At 46.3% G+C, this 14,667-nt stretch overlaps 1 protein-coding gene across 1 annotated transcript in view; it reads left to right on the forward strand.

Moving 5' to 3' along the window:
• The window catches only part of macf1b (microtubule actin crosslinking factor 1b), a 271,098-nt gene that overhangs the window by 96,026 nt on the left and 160,405 nt on the right, over positions 1 to 14,667 (forward strand). The window contains exon 6 of the mRNA XM_059641183.1: positions 4,830 to 5,000. Coding sequence (XP_059497166.1) covers positions 4,830 to 5,000 — 171 coding nt within the window. The remainder of the gene's footprint in view (positions 1 to 4,829; positions 5,001 to 14,667) is intronic.

Below are 14,667 nucleotides of genomic sequence, written 5' to 3' on the forward strand. Positions count from 1 at the left end.
CCCCTTCACTATCAGCTACTCCACCAATCTTAGTGTCATCAGCAAACTTGCTGATCAGACCACCTACACCTTCCTCCAGATCATTTACGTATATCACAAACAACAGTGGTCCCAGCACAGATCCCTGTGGAACACCACTGGTCACAGTTCTCCAATTTGAGAAACTCCCTTCCACTACAACTCTGTCTCCTGTTGCCCAGCCAGTTCTCTATCCATCTAGCTAGTACACCCTGGACCCCATGCAACTTCACTTTCTCCATCAGCCTATCATGGAAAACCTTATCAAACGCATTACTGCAGTCCATGTACATGACATTTACAGTCCTTCCTTCATCAATCAACTTTGTCACTTCCTCAAAGAATTCTATTAAGTTGGTAAGACATGACCTTCCCTGCACAAAACCATGTTGCCAATCACTAATAAGCCCATTTTCTCCAAATGGGAATAGATCCTATCCCTCAGTATCTTCTCCAGCAGCTTCCCCACCACTGACGTCAGGCTCACCCGCCTGTAATTACCTGGGTTGTCCTTGCTACCCTCCTTAAACAAGGGGACAATGTTAGCAATTCTTCAGTCCTCCAGGACATCTCCCATGCTCAAGGATGCTGCAAAGATATCTGTCATGGCCCCAACTATTTCCTCTCTCCCTTTCCTCGGAACCTGGGATAGATCCTATCCACACCTGGTGAATTGTCCACCTCAATGCCTTTTAGAATATCCAACACTTCCTCCCTCCTTTTATACTGTCTTGACCCAGAGTAATCAAACATCTATCCCTAACCTCAAAATTCATGTCCCTCTCCTCAGTGAATACCGACGCAAAGTACTTGTTAAGAATCTCACTCATTTTCTCTGACTCCTCGCATAACTTGCCCCCTTTGTCCTTGAGTGGGCCAACCCTTTCTCTAGTTACCCTCTTGCTCCTTATTTACTAATAAAATGCTTTGAGATTTCCCTTAACCTGTTTGCTAAAGATATTTCATGACCCCTTCTATCCCTCTGAATTCCTCATTTCAAATTAGTCCTACTTTTGCAATGTTCTTCCAAATCTTCATTTGTTTTCAGTCTCCTTTTTTCCTCTTTGCTAGTCTCACAATTTCACCTGTCATCCATGGTTCCCTAATCTTGCCCTTTCTATCCCTCATTTTCACAGGGACATGACTGCCCTGTACTCTAGTCAACCTCTCTTTAAATGCCTCCCACATATCAAATGTGGATTTACCTTCAAACAGTTTCTCCCAATCTACATTCCTCAGATCTTGCCAAATCTTGATATAGTCGGCCTTCCCCCAGTTTAGTACTCTTCCTTTAGGACCACTCCTATCCTTGTCCACGAGTATTGTAAACCTTACGGAATTGTGGTTGCTATTTCCAAAGTAGTCCCCTACTGTAATATCAACCACCTGGCCAGGTTCATTCCCCAACACCGGGTCCAGTATGGCCCTTTCCCAAGTTGGACTACATACATACTGCTCTAGAAAACCCTCCTGGACACACCTTACAAATTCTGCTCTGTCTTGACCCCTAACACTGTGTGAATCCTAGTCAATGTTGGGAAAATTAAAATCTCCCTTCACCACCACCCTGTTTCTCCTACACCTTTCCATTATCTGTTTACGTATTTGTGCCTCTATCTCACGCTCGCTGTTGGGAGGCCTGTAGTACAGCCCCAACATTGTTACTGCATCCTTCCTATTTCTGAGTTCTACCCATATTGCCTCACTGCTTGAGTCCTCCATGGGGCCCTCCATCAGTACGGCTGTGATATCGTCTTTGACCATTACTGCAATTCCTCCACCCCTTTTACCTCCTTCTCTATCCCGCCTGAAGCATCGATATCCTGGGACAACTAGTCGCCAATCATGTCCTTCCCTCAACCAAGTCTCAGTAATAGCAATATCATCATTCCTCCAGGTACCGATCCAAGCCCTAAGCTCATAAGACCATAAGACATAGGAGTGGAAGTAAGGCCATTCGGCCCATCAAGTCCACTCCGCCATTTAAATCATGGCTGATGGGCATTTCAACTCCACTTCCCTGCACTCTCCCCGTAGCCCTTGATTCCTTTTGAGATCAAGAATTTGTTGATCTCTGCCTTGAAGGCATCCAACGTCCCGGCCTCCACTGCACTCCGTGGCAATGAATTCCACAAGCCCACCACTCTCTGGCTGAAGAAATGTCGTCTCATTTCCGTTTTAAATTTACCCCCTCTAATTTTAAGGCTGTGCCCACGGGTCCTGGTCTCCCCACCTAACGGAAACAACTTCCTAGAGTCCACCCCTTCTAGGCCATACATTATCTTGTAAGTTTCTATTAGATCTCCCCTCAACCTTCTAAACTCTAATGAGTACAATCCCAGGATCCTTAGCCGTTCATCATACGCTAAACCTACCATTCCAGGGATCATCCGTGTGAATCTCCGCTGGACATGCTCCAGGGCTAGAATGTCCTTCTTGAGGTGTGGGGCCCAAAATTGGACACAGTATTCTAAATGGTGCCTAACTAGAGCCTTATAAAGCCTCAGAAGCACATCACTGCTTTTATATTCCAACTCTCTTGAGATAAATGACAACATTACATTCGCTTTCTTAATCATGGGCTCTACCTGCAAGTTAACCTTTAGAGAATCCTGGACCAACACTCCCAGATCCATTTGCACTTCTGATTTGCGAATTTTCTCACCGTTTAGAAAATAGTCCATGCTTGTATTCTTTTTTCCAAAGTGCAAAACCTCGCATTTGCTCACATTGAATTTCATCAACCATTTCCTGGACCACTCTCCTAAACTGTCTAAATCCTTCTGCAGCACCCTCCCACCTCCTCAGTACTACCTGCCTGTCCACGTATCTTCGTATCATCGGCAAACTTCACCAGAATGCCCCCAGTCCCTTCATCCTGATCATTAATATATAAAGTGAACAGCTGTGGCCCCAACACTGAACCCTATGGGATACCACTCATCACTGGTTGCCATTCCGAGAAAGGGCCTTTTATCCCAACTCTCTGCCTTCTGTCAGACAGCCAATCCTCAATCCAAGTGATCTGCCTTATCTACTACACTTCTCGCATTTAAACAAATGCACCTCAGACCACCTGTGCCTTTGTGTTCATCATCTGCTCCCTGACTACTATTCCCTTTAGTCACACTGACTCCATTATCTAGTTCCTTACAGTCTTTAGTTACTATCTCCTTACTGTCCTCTAACCTCCTTATTTGTTTCGCATCCCCCTGCCACATTCATTTAAACCCTCCCAACAGCATTAGCAAACGCACCCCCTGGGACATTGGTTCCAGTCCGGCCCAGGTGTAGACTGTCCAATTTGTAATAGTCCTACCTTCCCCAGAACCTGTCCCAAAAATCTGAACCCCTCCTTCCTGCACCATCTCTCGAGCCACTCATTTCTCCTGCCTGTTCTCTCATTTCTGCTCTGAGTAGCACGTGGCACTGGTAGCAATCCTGAGATTACTACCTTTGAGGTCCTACTTTTTAACTTGGCTCCTAACTCCCTAAATTCTGCTTGTAGGACCTCATCCCGTTTTCTGCCTATATCGTTGGTGCCTATATGCACCACGACAGCTGGCTGTTCACCCTCCCCCTTCAGAATGTTCTGCAGCCGATTGGAGGCATCCCTGACCCGTGCACCTGGGAGGCAACATACCATTCGAGAGATAAAGTGTGGAGCTGGATGAACACAGCAGGCCCAGCAGCATCTCAGGAGCACAAAAGCTGACGTTTCGGGCCTAGACCCTTCATCAGAGAGCTCCTGAGATGCTGCTTGGCCTGCTGTGTTCATCCAGCTCCACACTTTGTTATCTTGGATTCTCCAGCATCTGCAGTTCCCATTATCCCTCTTACCATTCGGGAGTCTCGTTTTTGACCACAGAACCGCCTATCTACTCCCCTTACAATTGGATCCCCAATGACTATCGCCCTTCCACTCTTTTTCCCGCCCTTCTGTACAGCAGAGCCAGCCACGGTGCCATGAACCTGGCTACTGCTGCCTTCCTCTGGTCAGCCATCTCCCCCAACAGTATCTAAAACGGAATACCTGTTATGGAGGGAGATGGCTGCAGGGGACACCTGCACTGCCTTCCTGCTTTTTCTCTGCCTTTTGGTCACCCATTGCCTTTCTCCCTCAGTGATCCTAATCTGCGGTGTGGCCGATTTGCTGAACTTGCTATCCATGACCCCCTCAGCATCGCGTATGCTGCATCGTGAGTCCATCCGCAGCTCCAGAGCCGTCATGCGGTCTAACAAGAGCTGCAGCTGGACACACTTCCTGCACATGAAGGAGTCAGGGACATCAGCCATGTCCCTCAGCTCCTACGTTTTAATGTCAACAAATATTGGCCTGTTCACCCTGTCTTCAAGCCAAAATCACTAATCCAGTTGCTTTTCTCTTTCTCCCTTCTTTCCCCCGCCCACACTCTCCACATCTCTCCCCTCCTTTCCACCCAATCTCTCCCCTTCTCACTCCTCTTTACTCTCCCCACATCCTATTTCCCCTCCTCTCTCTCCTTCCCTTCTCTCCACCCTCTCTCTAACTCTCACTCTCCCCATCCCTCTCTCCTTTTCACTCTTTCCTTTTCTCCCTCTGCCCCTCCCCACTTCCCCTTTTTACCCCTTCTATTTCTCCATTTGACCCCTCTCTGTCTCCATCCCCCTCTCTCCTATCTCTCCTTCTCTCTCAATCACCCCCCCCCACTATCTCCTCTGCTCTCTCTCCCCTTAAATCTCTCATCCCCCTTCTCCCTCTTTTCCTCCCCACTCCCCATCTCCTTCCCTATTTCCTTTATCTTCCTCTGCACCACCCCCATTCTTCACAGGAATTAATGAGTGATCTCTATCTGAGGAAGTTGGAGGTGGAGACCCTCACACACCACTCTCAGTCTTTCACTCGCCAATTGCCAGTTTCTGAGAGAGAGCTGATTGAGGGCTCCCTCCGGGACTATCGAGAACGCTGGGAGCAGCTGGAGAGAGAATTAGTCAGCAAACAGGTAACAGGGATTCACAAGATGGACGGGTGGTGTTAATGTGGGAATGGAGAAATGTTCCTGGGTGAATATGGGGCGTTTTTGGAGAAATGGAGGATATTTCAGAGGTGACGGGGTGTGGTCCATTCGGGAGTGGGGCATGTTAGAACCACAGAAATGATACAGCGCAGAAGGAGGCCATTTGACCCAGATGTCCTTTCTAATCCCATCTCCCTGCGCACAGCCCATAGCCCTGCAGCTGACAGCATTGAAGGCGCAGATCCAGATACTTTTTAAAAGAGTTTAGGGTCTCTGTCTCCACCACCAACTCAGGCAGTGAATTACAGATACCCTCTGCATAAGAAGGTTTCTCCTCACATTCTCTCTAATCGTTCTGTCACTTCGCCAAATCTATTTTTGAACTCTCTGATGAGGGAAACCGCTTCCCCCGTCTACATTATCTGTACCCCTGACGATTCTGTACGCCTCAATCATATCACCCCTCAGCCAACGAAAACAATCCCAACCTCTCCTTGGAGCTACAGTTCTCCTGTCCTGCCAGCGTTCTGGTAAATCTTCTCCACACTCTCTCCAGAGTGATAATGTCCTTCCTGTAATATGGTGACCAGAGCTGCACAAAATACTCCAGTTGTAGCCTCAGCAGTGTCTTACACAGTTTCATCCTTAAATCCCTATTTTTATATTCTCTACCTCTGCCAATAAAGGAGAGCGTTCCACATTCCTTCTTTCTAACCTTAGTCTACCTGCGCTAGGGACATGTGCACTTGGACACCCAGATCTCTCACTTCATCTCCCCATCTCAGTATATTCCCATTTATTGTGTATTCCCCCTTACTGTATTACCTAACACTTTCTAAATGCATTACCTCACACTTACCAGAAAGATTCAGACAGTTTAGGAGAGTGGTCCAGGAAATGGCTGATGAAATTCAATGTGAGTAAATGTGAGGCTTTGCACTTAGGAAAAAAGAATACAGGCATGGACTATTTTCTAAACGGTGAGAAAATTCATAAAGCAGAAGTACAAAGGGATCTGAGAGTGCTAGTGCAGGATTCTCTAAAAGTTAACTTGCAGGTAGAGACCGTAATTAAGAAAGCGAATGTAATGTTGTCCTTTACCTCAAGAGGGTTGGAATATAAAAGCAGTGATGTGCTTCTGAGACTTTACAAAGCTCTAGTTAGGCCCCATTTATAACACTGTGTCCAATTTTGGGCCCCACACCTCAGGAAGGACATACTAGCCCTGGAGCATGTCCAGCGGAGATTCACATGGATGATCCCTGGAATGGTGGGTTTAACGTACAATGAACAGCTGAGGATCCTGGGATTGTACTCATTAGAGTTTGGAAGGTTGAGGGAAGATCTAATAGAAATTTACAAGATAATGTATGGCTTAGAAGGGGTGGACGCTGGGAAGTTGTTTCCTTTTGGGGGAGACTAGGACCCGTGGTCACAGCCTTAGAATTAGAGGGGGTAAATTTAAAACTGAAATGAGACGACACGTCTTCAGCCAGAGAGTGGTGGGCTTGTGGAATTCATCGCCACGGAGTGCAGTGGAGGCCGGATGTTAAATGCCTTCAAGGCAGAGATGAACAAATTCTTGATCTCACAAGAATCAAGGGCTATGGGGAGAGTGCAGGAAATTGGAGTTGAAATGCCCATCAGCCATGATTAAATGGCAGAGTGGACCCGATGGGCTGAATGGGCTTACTTCCCCTTCTATGCCTTAGGGTCTTATGTTCTTATCAGAGACAAACTCCATCTACCACTTTCCTGCCCACTCCTTCGATATGGCACATGGCTCGGTGCTTAGCATTGCTACCTAACCGTGCCAGGGATCTGAGTTTGATTCCATGCTCAGGTGACTGTGCAAAGTTTACATGTTCACCCCATGTCTGCATGGGTTTCCTCTCATCGTCCAAAGATGTGCAGGTTTGGTGGATTAACCATGGGATATGTGGGGATACAAGGGTGGGGGAATTGGGTCTGGCTGGGATCTCTTCGGAGGGTGGATATGGGCTTGTTGGACTGAATGGCCTTCTTCCACACTGTAGGGTTTCTATGAATCAAGGAGCTCAAAAATGGTCTGAGGAGAGCCAGGAGGGGGCACGAGAAAGGCTTGGCAGAAGGAATCCGGGAAAACACAAAGGCATTTTACACTTACGTGAGGAATAAGAGAATGGTCAAAGAAAGAGTAGGGCCGATCAGGGATAGCATAGGGAACTTGTGTGTGGAGCCTGAGGAGGTAGGGGAAGCCCTAAATGAGTTTTTTGCTTCTGTCTTTACGAAAGAAACGACCTGTGTAGTGAATGAAACCTTTGAAGAGCAGGTGTGCATGCTGGAATGGATAGAGATAGAGGAAGCTGATGTACTGAAAATTTTGTCAAACATTAAGATTGACAAGTCGCCAGGCCCGGATCAGATTTGTCCTCGGCTGCTTTGGGAAGCGAGAAATGCAATTGCTTCGCCACTTGCGAAGATCTTTGCATCCTCGCTCTCCACTGGAGTCGTACCTGAGGACTGGAGAGAGGCAAATGTAATTCCTCTCTTCAAGAAAGGAAATAGGGAAATCCCCGGCAATTATAGACCGGTAAGTCTCACGTCTGTCGTCTGCAAGGTGTTAGAAAGGATTCTGAGGGATAAGATTTATGACCATCTGGAAGAGCATGGCTTGATCAAATACAGTCAACACGGCTTTGTGAGGGGTAGGTCATGCCTTACAAACCTTATCGAGTTTTTTGAGGATGTGACTAGTAAGGTTGATGAGGGTCAAGCTGTGGATGTGGTGTATATGGACTTCAGTAAGGCATTTGATAAGGTTCCCCATGGAAGGCTCATTCAGAAGGTCAGGAGGAATGGGATACAGGGGAACTTAGCTGCTTGGATACAGAATTGGCTGGCCAACAGAAGACAGCGAGTGGTAGTAGAAGGAAAATATTCTGCCTGGAAGTCAGTGGTGAGTGGGGTTCCACAGGGCTCTGTCCTTGGGCCTCTACTGTTTGTAATTTTTATTAATGACTTGGACGAGGGAATTGAAGGATGGGTCAGCAAGTTTGCAGACGACACAAAGGTCGGAGGTGTCGTTGACAGTGTAGAGGGCTGTTGTAGGCTGCAGCGGGACATTGACAGGATGCAGAGATGGGCTGAGAGGTGGCAGATGGAGTTCAACCTGGATAAATGCGAGGTGATGCATTTTGGAAGGTCGAATTTGAAAGCTGAGTACAGGATTAAGGATAGGATTCTTGGCAGCGTGGAGGAACAGAGGGATCTTGGTGTGCAGATACATAGATCCCTTAAAATGGCCACCCAAGTGGACAGGGTTGTTAAGAAAGCATATGGTGTTTTGGCTTTCATTAACAGGGGGATTGAGTTTAAGAGTCGTGAGATCTTGTTGCAGCTCTATAAAACTTTGGTTAGACCGCACTTGGAATACTGCGTCCAGTTCTGGGCGCCCTATTATAGGAAAGATGTGGATGCTTTGGAGAGGGTTCAGAGGAGGTTTACCAGGATGCTGCCTGGACTGGAGGGCTTATCTTATGAAGAGAGGTTGACTGAGCTCGGTCTCTTTTCATTGGAGAAAAGGAGGAGGAGAGGGGACCTAATTGAGGTATACAAGATAATGAGAGGCATAGATAGAGTCGATAGCCAGAGACTATTTCCCAGGGCAGAAATGGCTAGCACGAGGGGTCATAGTTTTAAGCTGGTTGGTGGAAAGTATAGAGGGGATGTCAGAGGCAGGTTCTTTACGCAGAGAGTTGTGAGAGCATGGAATGCGTTGCCAGCAGCAGTTGTGGAAGCAAGGTCATTGGGGTCATTTAAGAGACTGCTGGACATGCATATGGTCACAGAAATTTGAGGGTGCATCCATGAGGATCAATGGTCGGCACAACATTGTGGGCTGAAGGGCCTGTTCTGTGCTGTACTGTTCTATGTTCTATGTTCTATGTTCTATTTTGGAGCTTCCTGCAATCCACCACACAATCAATCTTTGTATTGTCTGCAGATTTCCCAGTTATGCTTATCACATTCAAGTCAACATAGTTAATGCATTACAAAAAAACAGCATGGGCCCCATCCCTGACTTATAGAATCCCTACAGTGTGGAAAAGACCATTCAGCCCAACAGGCCCACACTGCTCCTGTGAAGAGCATCCCACCTCAGTGGGTGAAGTGACAGTGGTCAACCATATCAGGATAGGGTCCACAATTCAGTTAGATTTACTACTACCATGAAAAAGGACAGACTGAAATCAGGAGGAAATGTTTCACACTGGGGATGGCATGGTGGCTCAGTGGTTTGCACTGCAGCCTCACAGCGCCAGGGGCCCGGGTTCGATTCCACGCTTGGGCAACTGCCTGTGTGGGGTTTGCACATTCTCCCCGTGTCTGCGTGGGTTTCCTCTGGGTGCTCCAGTTTCCTCCCACAGTCCAAAGATGGGCAGGGTAGTTGGATCGGCCATGCTAAATTGCCCATAGTGTTCAGGGATATTTGTTTTAGATATGAAGAAATGCAGGAGTAGAGGGATGGGTTGCCACCCAGGTTGACAGGACTGTTAAGAAGGCATACAGTGTTTTAGCTTTTATTAATAGAGGGATCAAGTTCCGGAACCAAGAGGTTATGCTGCAGCTGTACAAAACTCTGGTGCGGCCGCACTTGGAGTGTTGCATACAGTTCTGGTCACCGCATTATAAGAAGGATGTGGAAGCTTTGGAAAGGGTGCAGCGGAGATTTACTAGGATGTTGCCTGGTATGGAGGGAAGGTCTTATGAGGAAAAGCTGAGGGACTTGAGGCTGTTTTCATTAGAGAGAAGGTGGTTGAGAGGTGACTTAATTGAAACATATAAAATAATCAGAGGGTTAGATAGGGTGGATCGGGAGAGACCTTTTCCTCGGAAGGTGACGGCGAGCACGAGGGGGCATAGCTTTAAATTGAGGCATGAAAGATATAGGACAGATGTCAGAGGTAGTTTCTTGACTCAGAGTAGTAAGGGAATGGAACGCTTTGCCTGCAACTGTAGTAGATTCGCCAACTTTAGGTACATTGAAGTCGTCATTGGATAAACATATGGACGTACATGGAATAGTGTAGGTTAGATGGGCTTGAGATCGGTATGACAGGTCGGTCCAACATCGAGGGCCGAAGGGCCTGTACTGTGCTGTAATGTTCTATGTTCTATGTTCTATGTTCTCAGTGACAAAGTTGATTGATGAGGGAAAGGCTGTAGATGTCATATACATGGACTTCAGTAAGGCGTTTGATAAGGTTCCCCATGGCAGGCTGATGGAGAAAGTGAAGTCACGTGGGGTCCAGGGTGTGCTAGCTAGATGGATAAAAAAACTGGTTGGGCAACAGGAGACAGAGAATAGTAGTGGAAGGGAGTCTCTCAAATTGGAGGCCTGTGACCAGTGGTGTTCCACAGGGATCTATGCTGGGACCACTGTTGTTTGTGATATATGTAAATGACTTGGATGAAGGTGTAGGTGGTCTGATCAGCAAGTTTGCTGATGACACGAAGATTGGTGGAGTAGCAGATAGTGAAGAGGACTGTCAGAGATTACAGCAGAATATAGATAGACTGGAGAGTCGGGCAGATAAATGGCAGATGGAGTTCAATCTGGGAAAATGCGAGTTGATGCTTTTTAGAAGATCTAATTCAAGAGCAAACCATGCAGTGAATGGAAAGGTCCTGGTGAAAATTGATGAACAGAGAGATCTGGGTGTTCAGGTCCATTATTCCCTGAAGATGGCAACGCAGGTCAATAGGGTGGTCAAGAAGGCATACGGCATGCTTTCCTTCATTGGGCGGGGTATTGAGTACAAGAGATGGCAGGTCATGTTGCAGTTGTATAAGACTTTGGTTTGACCACATTTGGAATACTGTGTACAGTTCTGGTCGCCACATTACCAAAAGGATGTGGATGCTTTGGAGAGGGTGCAGAGGAGCTTCACCAGGATGTTGCCTGGTATGGAGGGTGCTAGCTATGAAGAGAGGTTGAATAGATTAGGATTATTAGAAAGACGGAGATTGAGGGGGGACCTGATTGAGGTCGACAAAATCATGAGGGGAATGGACAGGGTGAATAGCAAAATGCTTTTTCCCAGAGTGGGGGACTCAATTACTAGGGGTCATGAGTTCAAAGTGAGAGGAGGAAAGTTTAAGGGAGATATGCGTGGAAAGTTCTTTACGCAGAGGGTGGTGGGTGCCTGGAACGCGTTGCCAGTGGAGATGGTAGACACAGACACGTTGGCGTCTTTTAAGATACATTTGGACAGGTACATGGATGGGCGGGGAGCAAATGACACAGACTGTTAGAAAATAGATGACAGGTTAGACAGAGGATCTTGATCGGCGCAGGCTTGGAGGGCCGAAGGGCCTGTTCCTGTGCTGTAGGTTTCTTTGTTCCTTGTTGTTTGTTCATTAATCTCATTTGTTAACAGAGTTTAGGATACCATCCGTCTCACAACTATAATTGAATCTTTAACCAATACTGTCACTTTGTTTCATCATGCTGCCTCATGTCTATCTTTGCCCTTTTTACATCTGCCTGGTTAGTAATTGTCCTTGCATTGAAGTATGAACAGCTCAACTCTGTCAATTTCCTTTGGATTATTTTCAATCCTTGTTTCTTTTTCTGAGTTGCATCAGTAGCTAACATTCTCCCTGCATTTTCTGATATGAATCTGACTCGACAGAGCCTACATTTTGGTTCTAATCCCCCTGCCAGACTGGTTTAAAACCTCCCCAATGGAACAAGCAAAAGCCCCTGTGACGGGGCGGCGATGGCCTCATGGTATTAACACTGGACTGTTAATCCAGAGACCCAGATCATGTTCTGGGACTTGGGTTTGATTCCTACTACGGCAGATGGTGGAATTTGAATTCAATAAAAATATCCGGAATTAAGAATCTAATGATGACCAAGAATCCATTGTTGATTGTTAGAAAACCCCATCTGGGTCACTAATGTCCTTTAAGGAAGGAAACTGCCATCCTTGGGCTGGCCCACATGTGACTTCAGGCCCACAGCAATGTCATTGACTCTGAACTGCCCGCTGGCAATTAAGGATGGGTAATAAATGCTGCCTGGTCAGCGACACCTCATCCCGTGAATGAATTAAGAAAGAAAGGATATTTGTCCCACCGCTGCCCATGTACAACCTATCAGATTTGTACAGGTCCCACCTTTCTCAGCAGCAATCCCATAGAATCTAAACCCCCCCTCTCCCTGGTACACCATTTCCCCAACCACACATTCATTGGATTGATCTTAGTTCTTTGAAAGTTACATCACAGGTGGGCACGGTGGTGACAAAGGTGTTTGGCACACTTGCCTTCACTGGTCAGAGCATTGAGGAGAGGAGTTGGGACTTTATGTTGAGGTTTTATAGGATGTTGGTGAGGCCACTTTTGGAGTAATGCGTGCAGTCCTAGTTGCCCCACTATACGAAGGATATCATTAAGTTGGAGAGTGTTCAGAAAAGGTTTACCTAGATGTTGCCAGGCCAAGAGGGTTTGAGTTATAAGGAGAGGCTGAATAGGCTGGGGCTATTTTCCCTGGAGTGTCGGAGACTGAGGGGAACCTTATAGAAATTTATAAAATCATGAGGAGCATCGATAGGGCGTATCGTAAAGGCCTTTCCCTGCGGGTAAGAGAGGACACACTGAAGCAGGAGGGAAAAGAGCCAGAAGTTATTGCCCACATTGGCGCAAATGACACAGGTTAAGAAGGAAGAGGTCCTGCAACGACAATTCAGGGATTTAGATAGGGAGCTAAAATGCAGGACAGGACTACCAGAGTAGTAATATTAGGATTACTACTTGTGCCACGGGTTAGTGAAGCTAGGAACAGAGAGAAAGTGCAGTTGAACACTTGGTCGCAGAGCTGATGCAGGAAGGAGGCCTTTAGATATGTGGATCATTGGAATGTCTTCTGGGGAAGGTTGGACCTGTACAGGAAGGACAGCTTGTACCTGAATTGGAGGGGAACCAATATCCTGTACAGAAGTTTGCTAGAGCTCTTCTGGAGGGTTTAAACTAGTGTGGCAGGGGCTGGGGACAAAAGTGTGACAGAGATATGCATAGCACAGAGTAAAAGCAAGGCACAGGAAAGTTGCAGGACTCAGAGGAAGTGCAGGACTGGAATGTATTTACTTCAATGCAAGAGGATATCAGTAAATCAACTGAACTAAGAGCATGGATTATTGCATGGATTATGATGTTGTTGCCATTACAGAGACATGGTGAAAGGAGGGACAGGATTGGCAGCTTAACATTCCTGGGTATCAATGTTATAGACGGGTCAAAAAAGGAAACAATAGGGTTGGGGGAGTTGTATTGCTGATCGAGGCAGCTACAAACTCACAAAGCCCTGGAGGAGTAGAGAGAAAGTAGGAAGGAACTTAAGTGTGCAATTTGGAGGGCAAAAAAAGGACAGGAATTGTCTTTTGCAAACAGGATCAAGGAGAATCCCAAGGGATTTTATGCACTTGTTAGGACAAAGAGGGTAACAAGGGAAAGAGTAGGCCCACTCAAGGATGAAGGAGGGAAGTTATGCGTAGAGCCACACGAAGTGGGGGAGATCCTGAATGTGTTCTTTGTATTGGTTTTCACCAAGTGAAGGACATGATTGATGTTCGGGTCAGAGATGAGTGTGTGAATACTCAAGAGAATGTCAACATATTGAAGGAGGAAGTTCTGTGTATCCTAAATTGCATTAGGATAGACAAGTCCCCAGGACCAGATGGGATCTACCCAAGGATACACAGAGAAGCAAGGGAGGAAATAACTGGGGCATTGGCAGGTATTTTCATATCCTCATTGATTTACATGAAGTAAAGTTCCAGAGGACTGGAGATTAGCGAATGTTATTCCCTTGTTTAAGAAAAAAAGCAGGGTTAATCCAGAAACTATAGGTTAGTGAGCCTGACGTCTGTGGTGGGGAAGCTCTTGGGGAAGATACTTAGAGACAGGCAGCATGGTTTTGTCTGGGAAAGGTCCTGTCTCACCAACCTGACTGAAATTTTTGAAGAGGTAACGAGGATAATTGGTGAGAGAAGAGCTGTGCATGTAGTTGATATGGACTTTAAGGCTTTGATAAAGTCCCATATTATCAGGTTGGTACACAGTCTAAAATCACAACAGATTCGGGATGGGCTGGTTAGATGGGTAGAAAACTGGCTTGGTCATAGAAGACAGAGGGTGGCGGTGGAAGTATGTTTTTCAGAATGGAGACTGGTAACTAATGGCGTTCCACTGGAGTCAGAATTAGGTCCTTTTTTGTTTGTAGTATAAATAAATAATCTGGAGGAAAATGTGAGTGGGATAATTAGTAAATTTGCTGATGACATGAAGATTGGTGGAGTTGCTGATAATGCCAATGACTGTGAAAGGATACAACAGCATATAGATAGATTGGTAACTTGGGCACAGGAAATGCAGATGCAGTTTAATCTAGACAAATGTGAGGTGATGCATTTTGGAGGATCAAATTTAGGTGTGAATTATCACAGAAAAATCCGCAGAACTGGTCTCCAGAGGGTCACCAGACCCGAAATATTAACTCTGATTTTTTCTTCTCAGATGCTGCCAGACCTGCTGAGCTTTTCCAGCAAGGTTTAGACAGAAATGGGCCAAATGCAGGTATATGGGATAAGCTTAGTTTGGGAAA

This window comes from Stegostoma tigrinum, chromosome 2 (assembly GCF_030684315.1).
Source record: "Stegostoma tigrinum isolate sSteTig4 chromosome 2, sSteTig4.hap1, whole genome shotgun sequence".
NCBI classification, from domain to species: Eukaryota; Metazoa; Chordata; class Chondrichthyes; order Orectolobiformes; family Stegostomatidae; genus Stegostoma; species Stegostoma tigrinum.